The 19,806-nt window shown below is 29.9% G+C and overlaps 5 protein-coding genes and 1 long non-coding RNA gene across 9 annotated transcripts; 3 read left to right on the forward strand and 3 right to left on the reverse strand.

Annotated features, from left to right (window-relative positions):
* Window positions 1–209: 209 nt before the first annotated feature.
* On the forward strand, window positions 210–4,459 carry LOC105672992 (protein KATNIP homolog). 2 transcript variants are annotated; one of them, XM_067356704.1, is made up of 14 exons: window positions 210–568; window positions 670–786; window positions 880–1,367; window positions 1,465–1,808; window positions 1,894–2,031; window positions 2,306–2,443; window positions 2,519–2,672; window positions 2,782–2,993; window positions 3,127–3,319; window positions 3,397–3,558; window positions 3,707–3,846; window positions 3,915–4,016; window positions 4,101–4,210; window positions 4,309–4,459. In XM_067356704.1, the coding sequence occupies exons 1-14, from the start codon at window positions 483–485 to the stop codon at window positions 4,418–4,420; spliced, it is 2,496 nt and encodes an 831-aa protein (XP_067212805.1). In that variant the 5' UTR covers window positions 210–482; the 3' UTR covers window positions 4,421–4,459. The 2 variants fall into 2 exon arrangements, with proteins under 2 accessions (XP_067212805.1, XP_012223731.1); XM_012368308.2 differs by having other exon boundaries at window positions 211–568; window positions 2,731–2,993.
* On the reverse strand, window positions 4,229–8,858 carry pav (pavarotti). Its single transcript, XM_012368309.2, has 15 exons — window positions 8,674–8,858; window positions 7,977–8,534; window positions 7,730–7,894; window positions 7,455–7,644; window positions 7,239–7,377; window positions 6,956–7,155; window positions 6,775–6,882; window positions 6,621–6,706; window positions 6,411–6,538; window positions 6,225–6,328; window positions 6,036–6,140; window positions 5,811–5,957; window positions 5,565–5,717; window positions 5,210–5,446; window positions 4,229–5,126 (listed from the first exon to the last, which is right to left on the reverse strand). The coding sequence occupies exons 1-15, from the start codon at window positions 8,682–8,684 to the stop codon at window positions 4,962–4,964; spliced, it is 2,496 nt and encodes an 831-aa protein (XP_012223732.2). The 5' UTR covers window positions 8,685–8,858; the 3' UTR covers window positions 4,229–4,961.
* Window positions 8,859–8,982: 124 nt separating this feature from the next.
* Window positions 8,983–11,110, forward strand: LOC105672994 (uncharacterized). Its single transcript, XM_012368310.2, has 3 exons — window positions 8,983–9,454; window positions 9,537–10,538; window positions 10,606–11,110. Exons 2-3 carry the CDS (start codon window positions 9,591–9,593, stop codon window positions 10,897–10,899), a joined length of 1,242 nt encoding a protein of 413 aa, XP_012223733.1. The 5' UTR covers window positions 8,983–9,454; window positions 9,537–9,590; the 3' UTR covers window positions 10,900–11,110.
* LOC105672996 (uncharacterized) lies at window positions 10,572–12,099 on the reverse strand. Its single transcript, XM_012368313.2, has 4 exons — window positions 11,941–12,099; window positions 11,583–11,686; window positions 11,343–11,499; window positions 10,572–10,765 (listed from the first exon to the last, which is right to left on the reverse strand). The coding sequence occupies exons 1-4, from the start codon at window positions 11,998–12,000 to the stop codon at window positions 10,760–10,762; spliced, it is 327 nt and encodes a 108-aa protein (XP_012223736.1). The 5' UTR covers window positions 12,001–12,099; the 3' UTR covers window positions 10,572–10,759.
* A 174-nt stretch (window positions 12,100–12,273) lies between these two features.
* Window positions 12,274–17,580, forward strand: LOC137000385 (uncharacterized). Its single transcript, XR_010890637.1, has 2 exons — window positions 12,274–12,574; window positions 17,018–17,580. It is a non-coding gene; the product is annotated as an uncharacterized lncRNA (long non-coding RNA).
* On the reverse strand, window positions 12,705–19,702 carry LOC105672971 (acidic leucine-rich nuclear phosphoprotein 32 family member A). 3 transcript variants are annotated; one of them, XM_012368278.2, is made up of 10 exons: window positions 19,449–19,699; window positions 18,852–18,917; window positions 17,668–17,835; window positions 17,437–17,596; window positions 17,083–17,148; window positions 16,838–16,954; window positions 16,463–16,567; window positions 15,705–16,001; window positions 14,935–15,024; window positions 12,705–14,853 (listed from the first exon to the last, which is right to left on the reverse strand). In XM_012368278.2, the coding sequence occupies exons 1-10, from the start codon at window positions 19,526–19,528 to the stop codon at window positions 14,743–14,745; spliced, it is 1,260 nt and encodes a 419-aa protein (XP_012223701.1). In that variant the 5' UTR covers window positions 19,529–19,699; the 3' UTR covers window positions 12,705–14,742. The 3 variants fall into 3 exon arrangements, with proteins under 3 accessions (XP_012223701.1, XP_012223703.1, XP_012223704.1); XM_012368280.2 differs by having other exon boundaries at window positions 15,738–16,001; window positions 19,449–19,698; XM_012368281.2 differs by lacking the exon at window positions 16,463–16,567 and having other exon boundaries at window positions 19,449–19,702.
* Window positions 19,703–19,806: the final 104 nt, after the last annotated feature.

The raw sequence follows: 19,806 nt of genomic DNA on the forward strand, positions 1-19,806 counted from the left end.
TGTAAGTACAAAAACTAAAAAGAAATTTATAATAGAGAGAACCGGTTGAAATAAATGGAAGCATTCAATTATTAGGACATTACGTAAAAAATTCAACAAAAATTGGTAAGCATTAGTAAGTATTGATGTACATAATTCGTAGCAACAGTTTAAAAGCGGTGTTTTCCGGTTTAAAATTGCGTATAAGCGTCGACACCCGAAGAGTTACCATGGTAACAATGGCAAACAGAACGGGAATCGAACGAGTCGACAATGAATTGACAAGCATTACTGATCGGTCATTACCGTTGTTACTTAAGTAATTCTATACACTGTAATTATGAAAATTATGACGCACTTCTACTTTTTTGGAACGTGAAAAAATTTACAATCGACATCTTTTCAATGAAGAATCGTTTGACTTTGCTTGGCAACCCGTTATCATTGTAAAAGTGTATGCCACTAAGAACGATATTATATATCAGTGAAAAAGGAAACAAAATATGGATAATGTTACGTATGATAAGACGGAGAAAAAAACTGTATCCGTACCCGATAGCATGCCGTCATGGTTGCTGGAGATGACCAAGTACGTGATATATTATATATGAATTATTATGTTTGTGATATATTTTTGAAGACTGTGAATAGCACTATTTCCCACTTTGTTTATGTTATCCTTTATAATAGCAATATAGGAAAAATGAATGTAAATAACGATGCTAAATCACTGCAAATGGAAACATTTTTAATTGATGATCAATATAATTTTAATAACACCTTATTTGAAAAGGAAGACGATAACATGTAAGTTTTATAAATTTCGTATATAATGGTTTTTTTCTCTAAATTATATTATAGAGTAGTCTCTCTACAATGATACTCTGTTTGGCTTTACAGAAAATTACAGTCAAACACACATGTAAGTAATCTTTATGATATTGATGGCAATATCAAGTTGCAAACATCTACAAGTAAATCACTGCCAAATACACCGAAGAATGAAGAAGTTCAGATTAAGCAGACAAAAACACGCGCGTGTTCTGCCGTTATAAATGCAAATCGTAAGGACGATTTTCGTGGACTAGATGCATATTTAGAGAGAAAACAGATGGAAAAACATGGTTCCTACTTAACATCTGAAAATTATAATAATACAAGGACTTGCAATGAGGAATCGAATTTGGAACACCCTATGCATGTTCAGAATAGTACTGATACACAATTACATTTGTTAGATGATAGTTATTATCTGAATAGTTCAGAATTTATACGAGATGAAGAACAGTCAAGATCGTTACCTAGTCAGTATCAAGAAATTTTCAAGTTTTCCATCTCATTTGAAAACAATTTCCCCGAAGACACAAGTCATACGTCGAATACAACAGGTTAATTTTTATTTAAAAAATTTCATAAATGTGTATTTGATATTTAGAAACATAAAATTTGACAAATCTCTTATTATTTCAACAAAATTGTTTTCAGACCAATTTTATAAAAACTTTATTATTCCTGAATTGCCGTCTGGAGATTTATTAGTCATTGACATTCTTTCTACCTGGGGTGACAAACATTATGTAGGCCTCAATGGCATAGAAATCTTTTCACATACTGGAGAACCGGCGAAAATAAAAAAAATATATGCAGATACAACGAACATCAGTCAATCATCGGATAACAATTCTTTCATCATAACAAACTTAATTAATGGTATTAATCGTACGAGAGATGATGCAAATTTATGGCTTACACCTTATTCATTTGGTGACCATCATTATGTTTATATAACATTTGAATTCGCAATTACTGTAGCAATGATCAGAATATGGGTAGGATATTTTGTAATAATCATAAAATAATAGCAACTCAATAGCACTGATGTATAAAAGATGTATATGCTTTTTTTTCTTTCAGAACTACAATAAATCTAGAATACATTCCTTTAGAGGGGCCAAAGACATTATTATGAAATTAAATGACATTATTATCTTTGATGGCGAAATTGCTAAAGCATCAGGCGATGATATGGGTAGCCTTGACTCCTTTGGTGATGTAAGAAATTTGATCAAATAAATTGCAAATTTTGTATAAGATAGTTTCAAATTTCAATATTATAAAAATAATATTAATGAGAATTTTTCAATATTAATATTTTAGAGTTTTAATATTAATTTCATTATTATAGAAATACTAATGTTACATGTAAAAATCTATTATAACTAATTATAATAATACACGATATGCTTACTGTTAATCTAGTTCTCTTGTTATACATAATATTTTGAAATGAATTTTATGTGTAATATACAAATATTGGTCGCCGTAGACTATATTATTTACGACAGACGAAGATATTTTGGAATTGATATCGAAACATGACAATACATTCATCGAATTCCATAACAGAATCTCCGAATATGAAGACAAAGAAATAATTCGTCCAATAACAGCAACAACTAATGATGTAAGAAAAATAATGATATTATTCGTCTATTTGAACGTACGTTCGGAAATAATAATACTACAATAATTCTTTTAGATTATTTCCGCAAGGCGTAAAGGTAATGATCAGAGTGAGAATTCTTCTAATTTATACTGTAATAAAGACATTTACAATATAACTTCCGCTGCTCTGTCCTGCAGAGAAATTCAGTTAATTATTATTTCCAATTGGGGCTTAGAGAATTTAGTTGGTAAGTAAATGCATTATCAGTGCTACAGCAGATGTATTCGGAGTGGCATCATTTGTAGGTCTTACCGGTATAGAATTAATTGGGGATAAAGGTATAGTTGTGCCATTAGCAAATGCTAGCTTATGCTGTAACGTGGACGATGCACATTTAACGAAACTGATCGACGGGCATAATGTTACAACTGAAATGGATCACATGTGGCTAGCGCAAGTAACGTCAAACAAAAGAATTACAATAACTATCGCCTTTAGTACAGATGTGCATCCAACGGGAATGCGTATTTGGAATTACAATGCATCTTTAGAATTATCTTATTGTGGCGTAAGATATCTGACATATATATGTTGTTAAGTAATAATAATAATAATAATAGGTGTATAATAGAGAAAATATAAATATATAATAATATAGAGGATTTATTGCAATGAGTTATCAAGAGATTCTGTTTGCTTAGGTAAAACAATTGCTGATTAAATTGGATGATAAACAATTATATGGCGAGAACTTTGAAGGCTTTTTGTTAAGACGCGCGCCGGGATCTTGTCATTATGATTTTGTTCAAGAAATTAGTTTCCTTAGTAATCCACTTGCCCAAACACATCTGAATCCGACACATCAGCCGACTGATTCAATTAAATTGCCCGAAGGTACTTATTAAATTGAATAATAGACATTAAATATATACATTAAAAACTCATCAAACATTTTACTTATGTGATTTTAGAACTTGAATCTTTGGATTCGAACTATGAAACTGCATCGATGCCACAAGGATTTGTTTATCAGATAATAATTTTTTCTACATGGGGAGATTCTTATTATGTTGGTCTTAATGGGATACAAATATACGATAACGATGGCAAGGAAATCAAATTAACTACAGACAGTATGTTTAACTCATATATATGTGATTTTATTAAAAATCTACTTTTATATTATTTTGTTAAAAAAAGAAATCTATCATTTGTGAATTATTTTTCCAATTAATATTTTTTTTGAGAAACCTGGCTAATGTTGGTTACTCTTTGCTATAGACATAGCTGCATTTCCGGAAAGCGTTAATATAATAGAAGGTATAGATAACGACATTCGCACACCAGACAAACTTATTGACGGAATCAATAATACTAAAGACGGACGTCATGCCTGGTTAGCTCCAATACTTCCTGGACAAGTAAGCATAAATCATACTATGTAAGATAAGTAATTGCTAATTAATATTTTTTATATGTCATTTTTCAGACAAATCGTGTTTATCTGATATTTTATCAGCCCGTTATGGTGTCAATGATCAAGATATGGAATTACAGAAAAACTCCGCAAAGGAGAGTTAAAGAATTCGCAGTAAGAAAAACAAATATTAACAAATATATATTTTAATGATTTCCTTAACTTTCTACTCATAGCAAAAATATTTACAATTTATAGATATTGGTGGACGATTTACTAGTTTATAATGGAACTTTAGATAAACACAATTTACACGGCCTGGTGACATTTGTAAAGGAAAGTAGTAACAGTGAGAATGTAGTGAATCAGTAAGTGATTTCAGCGAATATAATATTACACATTTATTTATTAAATAGAAGAGGATTGACATATATATTTGTATGTATAATATATTTTACAATTATAGCTCGGAGCAAGAGGGTCGACTTTTAAATTTAAAAAGAAATACTTCAGGTACCAATTCATTACCGGATCCATCTCTTCGACCACATACATCTTTACAATTTAAGGAATCATAACTGCATGTATACGTGGTATATAATACTTATATATCGAAATTGTACTTGTATTTTTATACTCGTCTTCTTCACCGTTATGATAGCATCATTTTTTAAAATTAATAATTATGACATATATATATGCCAATGTGTAAAGGCCAGCTTTACACTGAGGCAATCAAGTCGCACGTGGTCGTTGCCTATACCGTGCATCTTTGTCGCATTGGAACGCCGCATGCGGCTCGATTGCCTGTAGTTGCCTCAGTGTAAGGCCGGCTTAAGATGTTTGCAAATATCATCAATAATATATATGAATCATACATATGAGTATTGTAAGTACAAAATTTTCTTAGATCTCGTGAGAACAATAATAATGATATACGTTCTTGATTAAATTTCAAGAATATCATGAATAAAAATATGTGTACATTATGTATGTCACACATCTTGTATAACTCTTTTTACATAAATTATAATAATAATCTCGAAAGAAAAATAGTATTGTTATATATTTCATTCCCTCATACATAAGTAAATTAAAATATATTTAATTATAAAAATGTTATACTCGTAGTCTTTTCGTCTCTGAGGAAACATTTACCTCATCTACGTCTTTCTCTTCCCAAGGTCCAGTGCGTTTTCTTGCTTTTGGCGACGTTTGTTTTAAACATTCCATGTCATTAAATACGACTTGGGCTCCACCGCCGCTCGTTGGCAATATATCGGCCTGTTTGAAAAAAAATTAATTTCTATGTTAATCAAGATTGCCTTTCAATTTTTTTTCGCAGAAGAGTTTTGTATTATTTCAACCTTATATATCTTTGTTTCAAGTTCTCCGTCCGTATCATGCTCTTGCGCGATAAGAGCATATCTAGATGCGCCTTCGGTAATCTCTTTGGGAGAAGTAAGCCGCGTTATACTTCGCCTTCTTTGCATCCGTGGCTGCAATACCGTTCCAATCGGTACAAGAGTCTCAGGTCTGTGATCGATCCACCTGTCTGCACTCTGTGATCGTCTGTACCTGGGGTTGGAAACCGGTAATCTGTCCTGTACATAACGAAAAGAAAAAGCGTTATCTCATTTTTCTTAATTTACATATTATATAAACATAATTCGAATTTATTAGAAAATATTGGATAAAAAAATGTAATTGAATAATAATAACCTTTCGTGATATTCTGCTATTTTTGTCTAGACTGATTATTTTTGCTGATTCTGCAATTTGATCCTTCGACGAGATTGCATTTGTTTTAATACCATTGTCCTCTAAAATTTGTTTTATCAATCGTAGCCTCTCGTCTTTCCCCTTCATTTGATTCTAAGTAGTCAAAGAAATATATAGTTTTATTTGTTAAGTCACTGAAGTGTTAATATTAAAAACAAATGTTTGATATAAAGTTGGAATAATTACATTAAACTGCTCTCGCATTTGACGCTCTTTCAAGTCTAATTCTTTGTTCATTTTATCTGTCTCGGCTTGTATTTTTGTGTTATATTTTTGTTTTGCTTTTTGCACATCTATTGAACGTTGATTCAGCGCCAAGTTTCGGTTTCTTAGCTATGCAGATATTATATATATAAATTAAAATAAGAAAAGAGCTTTCACACACATGCACAAAATTAACATGAAACCTACCTTTTGTTTTAAATCTCGTATCATTTCCTCAGCAGTATTTAAATCAAATGAAATTTTATTGTTTTGTCCTTCTACATCGTTTATGCGTCTATTTAATTGAAAATTCTAAAAAATATTATATTAATGTATATATTCTAATTTTGTTTAATTTTATCGCTAAATTTTTAGTGTTACCAAAATGACTTGTACCTTTTCTTTCTCTTGTGAATATGCAGCCTTCACTGTAGCTGATTCAGTTTTTAAATGTATAATTTCTTTTTCCATCATCACTAATCTTTTTCTAAATTCGTCTTCTATAAAAAAAAAACAAATATAAAATTAGAATACATTATCCAATTAAAAAAAAAGATGAATTAACTCATTAAAATGTTTTACCTTTTTTTTGTATTTGTTCACGAATTATATCTCGCTTGCTTATACGTTGCTCCAAAAACTGCATTAAAGTATGTATTTGATTACTATCTGGAGTAATATTTTTCAATTGAGGAAATGGTCCGCTTAAACTAAAATATAATTATATGTTTAATTGGGTCATGTAGCGACAAACAAAACAATTTTCTTTAAATTAAAGCAAATATACTATACCTGTATACTAGACCCAAGTCGATGTCCAGGTTAGCAACTTCTGGCCGTCCCTCTCTTTCAAATTTGCTTCTTGCTTCTTTGAATAGCTAAGAGAGAAAAAATTTGTCATTCTAGAATTATAAAATATTATTCAAAATATAGCTAATTTTATTACCTTATTTGGTTGTCTCCTTCCAGGAGTAAAACCAAGATCCAATTTTATAGCATTAGATCTCATAGGAGTTTGTACTTCTTGAGTAATTTCCGCAAATTTCATGACTTGCTGTATATAAATATTGTACAAATTAATAACATTGTATTTTTTTAGATAAATAACTTAAAATTTTATTACATACAATTGTTTCATCATAATCATCTGCTCTTGGGTTAGCACAAACGATCACTCTAACTTGTCCTTCACCATCAAAATAGTTCTTGAACAAAAGAGTGAGCTTAGATTCTCGATAAGGCACCATTTTATTTGTACCTTGGCTCTGATTCTCTCTCAAGATTTCCAGACATGATCGCAAAGTCATTAGAGAATTATTGATCTTTCCTAAAAAGTATTTATCATTAAAACGCGTGTGTGAATTTCGTCATAAACATAACGAATAAAAATATGGCAAAAAAATATTTTACCTGCTTCTTGCAAACGTTGACCGGTGTTTTTAGTTCGATTTGTTCGCTCGCTACCTGCTAAATCTACCAAAGACAATTGACTTATACACAAATCTTGTTTATCCTGTGTTACATATTCGCCTTTACTATCTAAAGGTGCCTAAAGTATAAGAAGATAATTAATACTCAAACAGATAAATTTAATACTATAAACCAAGTAAAAGATGTAAAATATACCTGTACAAGTCGTATAGTAAAAATACTATGTGATCTACTTGATTCTGGATTTAATGCCGTATGACCAATACGTCTTTTCCGTTGTCCACGTTGAAATAATTCAAAAGCTTCCTCTGCACTTCTTACTTCAACTTCTGTGACAGCATGCACATACATATTTTTATTACCGTCTTCTCTAACTTGGAGTGTCCTATATAAAAAAAAGATTTGTCTTAAGTAACAACACAAAATTGCAACTAAACTTTTACACTTGTAATAATAAAATAAGTACTTACTTAGATCTAATATCCTCCTCATCTAGTAAGTCATAAACATTGTTATTGTATATCTCAACATATGTGATAAATACAGAATAAACATGATCTGGTTTAACCAGAATAGTGAGTGATTCATTACATCCATGATTTACTATTGGATCTCCATCACTGTCCACTTTACGCCTATCATACATTATCACGAAATAAATTATTATAGTTATGTATAATTAAACATGAAGATATTTCTCTACGAAAAAAAACTTACAGTTTGCCAAGCCTTCCAATTCTTTGTATGTTTGGATAAAGTTCATTTCTCTCCATAACATCACCTTTGCTTTGTACATCAAAGCCATTCAATTTGTTTGGTTTAAAGACAAACTTTTTTGTTTGATAACTTGCAATGGTATTGAAAATAACATCCAAACACCGAGGTATGATACCAGCATCTTGTGGTTTTCCGGTCATAGTATATGTCTTTCCACTTCCTGTCACTCCATATGTAAAAAGGAGACCATTCCTTCTATGGATGAGATTTTCAACAAGGGGAAAAGCAACAACTTTAAATATTTCTCTCTGCTTTATATCGTGTGTAAAAACACGACTGAATGTTGTATGTATTTCTTTGTTGGTCATGGTACGAAAGTTGATCGCAGATTCTGGTGACGATATAATTACTTTCGTATCGTTAACAACTTTCATACATGATACATCCGATGGAGAATGCATCGGTCGTAAACGACAATAAACTTGTACAGGATCTTTAGATATCACATTTGATCCTTTTAGTTGATTAATTGGCTCACGAGCCGGTGTCTTTGAACGTCTGAAACATTCATGAAAATAAATTATTTCAAACGTGTACACTTGTGCCAGGCTTTTATATTTCATTAAAATACATATAAGCGTGGCATTGCAGATTATTAATCAGCATTGTGTTTGAACATTAGTTTTGTGATACTCACGCAGGCTTCATTTTTATATGTCAGTCCACTTTTTAATATGTAAGTTAGTACATTTCTTTATTATATAAAAGATGCTCAAACAATCATACGTGATACTGTTCTTTTCTACACTGTATTATGACAACCGTGCACATGAAAAGTCGTTACGATCTTTCAAATTAAACCTTCGAATAGATATTTCGCATAGTATCCAATGTTACCAACATCAGTTAAACAGTGATGTCATAAAGGGTGCTTTCTAGTAAAAAAACACAAATCGATGGAGCAATTTTCATAGTCCAATCTTATAACCTTCTTTTTATTTATAACTATCAGAGTATGCTAAGGATTCCTGCATATGTAAAAAATGAAAACTTTTATGTGAATTCGATAATTCTATTCATCAAATTTACGTGAAATTTTCACTTTTACGTTTCCGCTCTTAGAGAAAAATTACATGATCGATGCCCAGGAATCCTAAAGGTGTAGTTTGTATTGCATTGTATGCTGCATTTTGGGCTTAAAAAAAATTGAGAACACTCATGCTATTGTGTATACTGTGCCTAAGCTAGTGATTAGTAGTGATCTAGAGTACGTTTTTCGATGAACTGTTGCGTATTTTGTAAATACGGTTGTATGAACAAAATTTGAATTTTATAACACAGAACATTTTATGTAAAATTACAAAGAAAAGTTGAATTTAATAACTGGATAACGAAAAATGTGATTTTTTTGAACGAGCTTTTATACACACATAAACAGAATTTATAGATAAATTCATTATATGTTTAATATTTGTATGGTAAGCTTCATGTATATTCCACAATGTGTTTTTAATAATAATTGGATGAAACATAATGTATTTTTAAAAAACATGTTTTTAGTGAAATTATTGGTTTTATAAACAATTATTGCATAATTTGAATTACATATAAGTCATGTTGACACATAGTAAAGCAATTTTGAGACCAAAAGTTAGATTTTCTGAATCTTCTAATAATATGCCAAATGAGGAAAGTGTTCAACATTTTGAAGAAAAAGCTGTTTTGCAAGTAAAGGGTCCAACAGTTAAGAGTATTGAAATTCTTAAAAAGCCTGTTAGAGTTATATATCCTAAACAACAGGCTCATAATAAAGATACACTAGTGAGTAAGACAGAAATTTTGACACATTTTAATGATGCTGCATCTGAGAATATCCACAATACATCTCCATCCAATAAAAATTTAACAAATGTTAATATTTCGAAGATTTTATGTAACTCCAATAACACTCAAAAAATTGGAAAAAATTATAAAGAATTGCCACTTGATAAAAGCTCACAAAATAATGTTGTAAAGGATTACAAAAAAGATTTGCGACAAATGGGAAAAGAAAACAAAAATACAGTATTGAAGAAAACTGTACTTAATAAAAATAAAAGTAAAAAAGAAACAGGGAATATACAAATGGTTGTACAGAAAACAAATACTGTAGATGTTAAAAGTTCAAAAACACAATCTGCATCAAGAATTATGAAAAAAAGAAATCAAACAACTAAAACTGGAACTCTTAATGTAAAACCTGTCATGTACAATGCTATGCCATACAAGAAGACAATAAAAAAGCCTGCTGTTAAAAAAACTGTATTGCGTAATGTATCAGATCGTAAAGTTAAAACTTCTGTGGAACCAGGGATTTCTCGCAAAAGACAAGACAACACAAGTGCTGATAATGCAAATGAGAAATATATTGTTGCAAAAGGTGTTAATGTAGAAAGATTGGCACAACCAGAATATAACTCTATCATGTGTACCATTAATAAACTAAAAGAACTTGAGCAACAGAGAATTGTTACAGATATTGATCATTTGTCATCTGCACAAAAGAGTCTTATAACAGGAAAGGTAAGATCTTATAAAAAGTAAGATAATACCATATATCTAAAAATTATTTAATATTTTTTTATGATAGATTTCTACAGCGCTGGATTTTCCATTGGATGAAGCAATTTATAAAAATTTGGTGGACTTGAGTGTAGATGAAAAACAGCTGCCATCTACTGTTATGCGGAGCAAGGATCCAGAGCCGCGGCAAAGAGATATTACACCAAAACTTTCTGATTTTTTTATACCTGAAGATGCAAAAGAAATTTGCGAGGCTGTGCAAGTTAAACCTCGAATCCTCAAAAATGAAAATATGAATTTTTTAAAAATTTGTGATAAGATATTTGAAATGTGGAAATTTGATTCATATGATATAGAATAATGTATCTGTATATATTTTCATTTGCACATGCTATATAAGTATATCAAATTTTAACTCTCGTAATGTCAATTAGATTAGTTTTAAGAAATGTTAATAATTTAATACTATAATAAAATTCAGTGAAGTGCAATAATAAATAATATGTAATAAATTTTTATATTAATACCAATATGTATGGGAATTACATTTAATAAATTACCATTTTACAAGAGATTAATTTGCTAAATGTTATTAAAAAAGAAAATTAACAGTTTATAATCAACAGTGTACAGTTCACACTAATTACAATATAATACAATTGGCTTAATATATTCTAACAGAATAGAAACAAATTATTAAAAACATGATATCAGTTGTCTTTCTGCTTACATTTATAAATAAGATATTAATACTTTGCTACAATACAAATTTAATTAAGTATATGTGTAATCTTGGAATGATACCTTTATTGATCTTTCTTCAGATTCAAATTCTGATGGCATTGATACGGAATTAATTCCATAGTATCTCTGTCGTAGGTAATGATAGATACGACGCAAATTGTAGTAAAGACATGTGCCGATTAGTATCATTGCAATTACAGTTCCAGCTATGATCGCTCTATGAAATTAAGATTTCAATAGATTAATTTTAATACATTACAAAGTATGATATATTTTTCAAATTATGTCTCATATATTTACATGGTGATCCATGTATTGTAGTTATTGTAGCTGCAGCATATATTATCATCGCAACAATACTCCCATGATTCACACAATCCCCACACACAATAATGTGCAGTAGCCTAAAATCAACAACAGACATGTTAGTATAATTATAATGTTAGGTAAATTATAAAATGTCGGTAGAGTGAAATTTTAGTTTTCCTTAACATTAATACGCAAATATTCCTTTTTTCTTCCTTCTTTTTAGAAATGTCAAATTATAATATTTACAAATTTACGAGTATTTGCAAATATTTATATCTGAATCTCTATAAAAAATAAGAAGCACAACAGTTGAAATTATTAACGATGCAATGCAGAAATCATAAATTACCGGTGAAATTATGAAAATCCAGATTAATATAAAAATTATACTATTTGACAAGTACTCCATTATGGATCATGATCGTTAACCGTAACACATTTGTATAGGAGTACAGTGTGATTAGATTTAAGATGCAAGAAGCAAGCAGTATGAATAGAGGGGATACTGCACACACCGCACAATCTAATAGCGTTTTCGATTATACAGGATTTGAACGACCCAGGGTTGGTTAATGACGTCATTGCAACCTCTCCACCAATGAAAGACTTGCATTTATAGTAAAATAGTGATTGATCAACCCTGGGTCGTTCAAATCCTGTATAATCGAAAACGCTATAATATTAACGTGCGAGACAGAATAAGCATCACCCTATAGATTCTTTCTCTCTCGGCTCGGAGTCCTTTTCAGCCAAGACTCAAACCAAAATTTATCCACGCTTATCTTAGGTGATTTGCGCATGGTGCGGTATCCTCTCCATTCATGCTGCTTGTTTCTTGCATCTCAAATCTGGTCACACTGGCATGTTGCAATATATACAAATGCAGTTTAGCGGGAATAAATTCTAATACTCTAATGGAAAGATATATTTATGTAAAACAAGATAAAGAAGAAATCGAGTTAATAATTTGGAATGAGACACAGGTAATAATGATACAAATTTTCCATTTAAAAGTGAAACACACGAGTGAACCAAAATGTTTGATTAAATGCGTAAGAAACATTAATAACTTCAAAATCAATATCTACATGCAATTAATTATACAGGCAATGATATAGCTTATAGTATTTTAATGCTATTCAAGATTGTTAAATTTTTGATATAAATTTTTAAATAATACAATAATTAAGTTTACAATTGCATACATTAAAGTAATATTATATATTGGTCACAAAGTAATATAAGTGGACGGTTCTGGATAACAAAAATCGTTGTGTTTTACATTACAAAACATCTTAGCTCTAATTGTTATTAGTTGCTGGCTTAATTCATTGGAGCGGCATAATTCATTTGGGTGCAGAAAAAAGTTCTCGTTTTTTTCTGCTCTTGCTAACAATAGGTAATATAAGGATTTGTCTCAAAAAATATGCACTATGTACTTGTTCTTCAGTCTACAGTTAGTTTATAATACACTTTTATAATTATCTTATTCTGTGTTATCTTTCCTGTTTGTCATTCTATTGTTTTTAAGTACAATTTTCTATTATGATTTTACATCACACGCGCACATATACACACAAATCGTTTTTTTTGCAATATTTCTGGAACTAAGTAATATTGAAACAAAAATTAATGTACATCTCCGCAATTAAATAACAAAATTAAGAAAGATAATACTTAACAATTGATTTCTTACTTATGTACATTTTTAAGTACAAACATATGCAGATATTTTTTTACTGTAAATTATTAGATAGATTATTATACAAAGAATGCAAATTTAAAACACAACTTTCTGTAAAATTATTTTTGTGAAAGAAATCAGCCTTCTACATATGTATGTACATTTAAGTTATATTTTATTATAAAAATTATTGCACTTTTTAAACATTGATCTTCAGAAGATATAGATCCAAATGATTTATCTTTCCATAGATAAAAACATTAAATGCATTTTGCTTAGAAAATTTAATAAAGCATATAATTCATGTTTGATTCTATGTTTCATATATAAAGGAGAGATATAATAAATATTTAACAAATTTTTGTTCTATATATATATGTATATACCAATATATGTATATATCTGAAAAGTATTTAACATCTCTCAATCTTATCAGAATAGATAGTAGTTAAAGAGATAAGTTGTGTAAACAATAAAATTAGAAAAACTTAACAGTTACTAAGTAAAATTATGCATGTGCATCAATCCTCAGATTTGCCTGTTAAAATCAAAATATTATATTATATTATCATGTGCCAGTTTTGGCATTTAATATTTTTTGTTAACAGAAATAATGAATTTAACATTCCGTCAAATGTGTGAATTTATAATGTGCAAAGATAAATTATATCCCTTTCAATTCTTGTAGAATTATCACAACCATTTGTAAATTTTACATATATTTCTTTCTTTTGCTTTGAAATAATTTAACGAAGTCAATTCTTAAATATTGTATCAATTACCAATTTAAATTCTTTAAAATTTTCTCTTTTCTTATAATAAAAGATTATTTCTAGTCACATTTACAAAGATTTCGATTATTTTAGGAAAGACTAATTCATCACATCATTAATTAATTTACAAATTGTACGTCCATGTTCCTTTTGCCGACTGAATGTAACGAAGTGGTGTAATTGTATTCCTAACATCCGGGTTTTTTGATCTTCTAACACAATCTTGGCTTAAAACTCTGCATCCCTGATTTAAAATAACATTGTTACCACCACGAGGAATGCTATCACTGCTTGCCACGCGTCTCACATCGTTACTTTTTCTCTCCTCATATTTTTTCGACGATGAATTGTCCAATACTAAGTCTCTGATTTTACACACAGATTGATTATTTCCGAGTAATTTCGGACTCGGGTCGATCGATACGGTTTTCGGGCTCTGTGTTGAGCAAGTTTTATCGGCAGGCCCGTTTCGTCGAGTCTGATGCTTATCATTATTTTCTTCAAATAATCGATAGTCAAGTGCACGATGCTCGTCATTGTTGCAATTTCCATCGTTATCAGCATACTGGCTAATCGTATTAGTTATCGTAGAGTCAAGTGAATCGGAGAATTCTGGGCTGGGAGCAGAAGATATGCTGCCGATTTGAGAGAAAGTGACCGTCCCCTGAGGATTTTGGGGACGGTGTCAGAAACATCATTCTTCCAGTTCATCCATTCGATTTCTAACGGCCATTTCTACCACTTCTAAGCTTGGATAATCCAATTCTTTAACTAGGCACAGTACAGCGGATAATATATTTGAATTCTAAAAGAGAGATACATATTATAAATGATAAAAACAATCCAATTTTATAATCACATATATTTTAAAAGACATAAAACATACCCTTGTTACTGGACGTCTGTGATAGTGAAATTGTCTGCATTTATCTTTTTCAGAGTGTCTTACCCAACCAGGTACTTGACTTGTATCTTCCTGCAAACATTAAAACGCATTAATTTTATTAAAAATTTTTTATAGTATTTTGTACCATAACAATGCCTGTCTTCTAGCAAGAAATACAATCGACATAAATCGACACAGTTGAAAAACAAAGTAAAAAATTGGTGTGCATAGTAAAAAATTATGGTTGCCAATTTTAATAATTTTTTGAATGTTTATACTAAAATTGTATGCAACACTAAGTACTGAAATATTATTTTCTTTTTAATCTCTGTTTTGCTTCCAAAATTTATCAATAAATTAAGGATGCAATAAACTAATCGCTATGTTAAATAAAAATTAATTCTTATCGAGTTACAGTTGTAATGAGATTAAATAATTCGTTTTAACACTTTGTACTCCAAAAGTACACACATGTATGCCATCGTAGCAGCACTAGTGAAGTGCAAGAGATATTAATAATTGTCGTATATTGTAGTTACTTCAAGTAAAAATAACAAGTGTAAATTTTAATTATAATTATAATTGAAGATAAACAAATTTGCTTTAACGCAAACTAGCATTTATCAAGCATGCATACATTATGTTCAATTGTGTGATATAGTATCTATCTGTATTTTCTTGCTGAAATATCCTTATCCAATTAAATATTTGGAATCATATCGTAATTATGATTTGATATAAGGATAATATACAATTTATCTAAATCTAACCCTTTCAATTCTTTCGTTATGATGAGTCATTACCCTCCTTGTTTGAGATGTCTGAAGTTGCGGTAAATCTTCATATTGCGGTGAATCTTCATATTCTAATCTTGTTCTCTCATCATAACTATAATTATTTCTCTCGTTACGTTTATCATCTGTGGGTTCGTTGCCAGCATATTGTGTACGTTGCGGTGTTGGCGTATACAGGCGCTGAGAAACTTCATTTCCGCTGTACTCAGAATAAGGTCGCCTTTCGTCATAATCTCCGTTATGCCTTTGTCCTACCGGTCGATCATCATAATCCTAAAACATCATTTTCAATAAGCGCGAATAATATACACTATGTAAACTGTATTCGGAAGAAAATTGTTTCAAATATTAATTAGTCGTAAAGAGTTTTACTAAGAAGATAGAATACAGATTGATTGATTTTTACAGAAGTGATGTAGAATGATGTAGAAGAATAAAAAAAAATATGAATGTAAAAGAACAAGAATAAATAAATAGAAGAATAAAAAAAGTTATCGATATATTTTACATTAGAATGCAATTTTTATCACTTCTACATTTGGATAATCCAACTTGTTTTGATAGAAACAGCCGCTTTCTCTTTGTTATCAGCCCAGGAATTATTTTGATTCTTTTGATTCTATAATAAAGTTTAGTCGCTACACACTGATGATGATAAAATTATGATTTCATCTGCTTAATCATCAGTTATTCAGTGATAAGCAATAACTACAGTGCAACTATAGTCAATATACCTTGGATATTTCAAGAGTGTTAGTCACCACAGTCTCATTGTTGCTGCGTGCCTCTGTACGCACAGTGTCATCTTTGCTCTGATTCTTTGATTGTCCATTTTGCAGCTGTTAGTATAATTAAGGTGATAAGACTTTGAAAGTTATAAGTTGCACTTGACGACTAACTCTTTTGATTTAATTATTATAATTTTATAACAAGAATAAGTTAATGAATTAATCACATTTTACTTTACAAAATATTGCATCAAGAACTGTATTGTAGTAGCAAAATAATACTTCCCAGGATAAGCTACATTTGGTTATTAATAAATTGTTATTTACTTTTGAAAATAATCGAGATATTAAAAGAGATATGTGATGATATGCATGACTGACCTCATATGCATACTGATTATTTTGTGAGTAATGATGAGAAGATGATGCACTATAATTTGCGTTTCTCCTGTCAGGATCATATTCTTCATGCGCGTGTAGTATTTCATCAAAGCTTCTCTGAAAAATACAGGCCCATACGTACAGGTTATTTTAATAATTATACATATTATATGTTACCAGATAAATTATTTCAATGATTAATGAGAAGAAAAGCTAGTAAAAATAAATTTTATGTGTGATGTTACCTGATCGCCAGAAGAACTGTATCTCCTAGTTCGTTCCAATTCAGCTTCTTCAATGTATGCTATATCCTAATTTAGTATAAATATTATTTAGCATTTCAATAATTGTTAAGACATTTAAAATATATGTAAAGGATTTTTTAAATTAATACATATGCATATTAATGTACGTAAATTTTAATAACAGTTAAATGTATCTATTAATTTTAAGACAGTACATAAAGTGTACAACAAAAAGTATGAAAAATAATTAATGAAATATAAATATTAAATGCACATGAGAATATAGTAGTTTGGCATTCCACCAATACTTTTGTTATTGTTATTATTATATGTCATTTCAGTACAAATTGTTACCTCTGGGCTTATTGCATCCGATTGTGGAGAAGCATCCATTTCAAGAGGATGTACTAAAGGTCGACCTATTGTCATTGCAGTTTGCACCTCTTCAGGTGAGACTACTTTATCATCCAATTTTTCAAGATTTGGTAAAGCTCGAATTACGGCAAATCGATATCTATCAAAACGATATATCGTATATAAAGTTTCCAACAATCTTTCTTAACAGTTTCTATATTAAATATTCACCCGTCTTTTTCCGCACATGGATTTTCACCAAGCCACAAATTCCGTAAATTAGGTAATCCTTGGAGATAGCAAACTTCATTTAAATCTTTAATATTGTTCCTCCTTATAAATAAATCCTGGAGCTTGTGGCAATATTGAAAATCGGCAAGAGTGTTAATATTATTTATGCTAAAAACAAATATAATATTATTTTCGTTTAAAAAATTTCATTTTTTAGATTAAACAGTTTTATACTAACAATACTCATTTTTAAACAATAAGAAATATTAATGCTAATATTGTTTAATAGCCATTCACGTAAAATGATTTACTAATAGTTCACATGTAATTTCACATGATACAAAATATTTTCGCTAAACTAAATTTTTATTTTCTTATTTCATACATATGTACATAATATTAGTGTGTGATAATATCAGTGATTGATAAAGTGGCACATGCTTTTTTTTCTTTGTTATATCGTGCAAAAAAAATTAATATGCTTTTCATCAAAATTACATGCTTTAAAGTAACTATAATAATCCATTTAGAATAGCAAGAACATAAGTAAAACTGATTTTTATAAATTCAATGAGATATTGAAAATATTGTAACATTATGCTGAATTTATTGAAAAAATAAGTTATACAAACAAGCACAGTTTTCACAAAATACATAATTTCTTAAGAGAAACAGAGATTATATAAATTTTCATTTTACTTTTTTGTTTCACACAAAAAGGCCAATCTTATATTATATCCTGTAATAATATATTTACTATTATAAGAGAAATAAGAAACAAAAGTTTTTTCCAGCTTTTTTAGCTTAGGTTTCAGATATGCAAAATATAACTTCTTATAAATATGTGTGCCCATACTTTTCAATGTTACTCAGACAAATCACAATGAATTCAAAGCAGTGTGTGGGCAGAACAACTTCTGAAGTTGTGGGTTGTGACCATGAGTTTAATATAATCATGTCCAAAGTAGGAACACGATGCAACTTCTATGTTTTCATAAGATGAAAAATATCTTGGATTGTGATCAACAGAATGATTTCATTCTTGAGTAATAAGCTATTCGCTAATCAACATAATAGAAAATTATACTTTTTGATTTGATTCTAAGTTGTATACGAGCTTCTAATAGATAAAATTTTACAGATTTGTTATATTTTTCTTATGATTTTAATAAGTATTAACTTACCTCAATGATAATACTTCTACATTTTTCATCTTTCTCAAAATGCTAACATCTGTTAATTCTGTTCCCCTATATAAGAAAAAACGCATTAATATAATTCAGCAAATCGTTATAACTTATGTATTATATAGAATGATTTCAAAACATATGCAAATAGCAGAATTTTAAAAGAGCATTCTACACACACCTTATAAGGAATCGTATGAATATGTATTCTAAAACATTTCTATTTTTAATTGTAAATGGTTTTTGTTGCGACGAATATTTATAAAAACGTTCCTAAAATTTGATTCATATATTTAAAAAATGCTATATATACATTTGGACAAAACCACACTAAACAATAAGTTTGCCATAAAATTTTTCATGTATTCCTTTACATGGTAGTATCTTGAGAATAATAGATACGCTTGGATGAACATAATTCCGTTTTTTTTTCTCACAGTAGTGTATAAAAATTTAACCTAGTCGCACGATTTTGTTCACACGGATGAGTCGAACGAAGTGCGTTAATCACTCAGAGACGATTAAATCGTCGCGAATCAATCCGCGGCGGATATTGTATCGTTAAAGAAAAAAAATGTCGATATAAATACTCACCAGCAATTGAGTTTCTTTACGGCGGAAAAGTCAGACATTCGCGTACGAGCCACGACCATTTCTTCTGTCAGCTTCACCATTCTGTCATTCGCGTTTGGACGTCGTCGTGTGATGAAAGATTAACGTTTTGTTGTTCAACCACAAATTCCACGTTAATGCACGATTCGAAATCGTACACTATCACAATGAATTTTCAGAATATCCTGACTGTACATCTTAACCGATCGCCATGATGTCTTACCGTCAACTAGACACGAAGTAGGCTGCGAGCGCTTCAAATGCTTTCACTGATCGCCACTGATCGCTCGCGTCTGCTGTGCTCCGAAATGCAGCGCAGAAAACCTCTAGTATACATAAC

Source organism: Linepithema humile, chromosome 6, assembly GCF_040581485.1.
Source record: "Linepithema humile isolate Giens D197 chromosome 6, Lhum_UNIL_v1.0, whole genome shotgun sequence".
NCBI classification, from domain to species: domain Eukaryota; kingdom Metazoa; phylum Arthropoda; class Insecta; order Hymenoptera; family Formicidae; genus Linepithema; species Linepithema humile.

Coding starts and splice junctions, on each gene's coding strand:
- LOC105672992 (XM_012368308.2), top strand. CDS start 483: ATGGATAATGTTACGTATGATAAGACGGAGAAAAAAACTGTATCCGTA. Junction 3,559..3,706: donor AATCAAATTAACTACAGACA/GTATGTTTAACT, acceptor TCTTTGCTATAG/ACATAGCTGCATTTCCGGAA. Junction 4,211..4,308: donor AGTGAGAATGTAGTGAATCA/GTAAGTGATTTC, acceptor TTACAATTATAG/CTCGGAGCAAGAGGGTCGAC.
- pav (XM_012368309.2), bottom strand. Junction 6,883..6,955: donor ATGATTATGATGAAACAATT/GTATGTAATAAA, acceptor ATTTATATACAG/CAAGTCATGAAATTTGCGGA. Junction 6,707..6,774: donor GAAGGAGACAACCAAATAAG/GTAATAAAATTA, acceptor TTTCTCTCTTAG/CTATTCAAAGAAGCAAGAAG.
- LOC105672994 (XM_012368310.2), top strand. CDS start 9,591: ATGTTGACACATAGTAAAGCAATTTTGAGACCAAAAGTTAGATTTTCT. Junction 10,539..10,605: donor AGAGTCTTATAACAGGAAAG/GTAAGATCTTAT, acceptor TTTTTATGATAG/ATTTCTACAGCGCTGGATTT.
- LOC105672996 (XM_012368313.2), bottom strand. CDS start 12,000: ATGGAGTACTTGTCAAATAGTATAATTTTTATATTAATCTGGATTTTC. Junction 11,687..11,940: donor GGATTTTCATAATTTCACCG/GTAATTTATGAT, acceptor TGTTGATTTTAG/GCTACTGCACATTATTGTGT. Junction 11,500..11,582: donor TACAATACATGGATCACCAT/GTAAATATATGA, acceptor TTAATTTCATAG/AGCGATCATAGCTGGAACTG.
- LOC105672971 (XM_012368278.2), bottom strand. CDS start 19,528: ATGGTGAAGCTGACAGAAGAAATGGTCGTGGCTCGTACGCGAATGTCT. Junction 16,955..17,082: donor ACAGTTCTTCTGGCGATCAG/GTAACATCACAC, acceptor TGTATTTTTCAG/AGAAGCTTTGATGAAATACT. Junction 14,854..14,934: donor ACAGACGTCCAGTAACAAGG/GTATGTTTTATG, acceptor TCTCTCTTTTAG/AATTCAAATATATTATCCGC.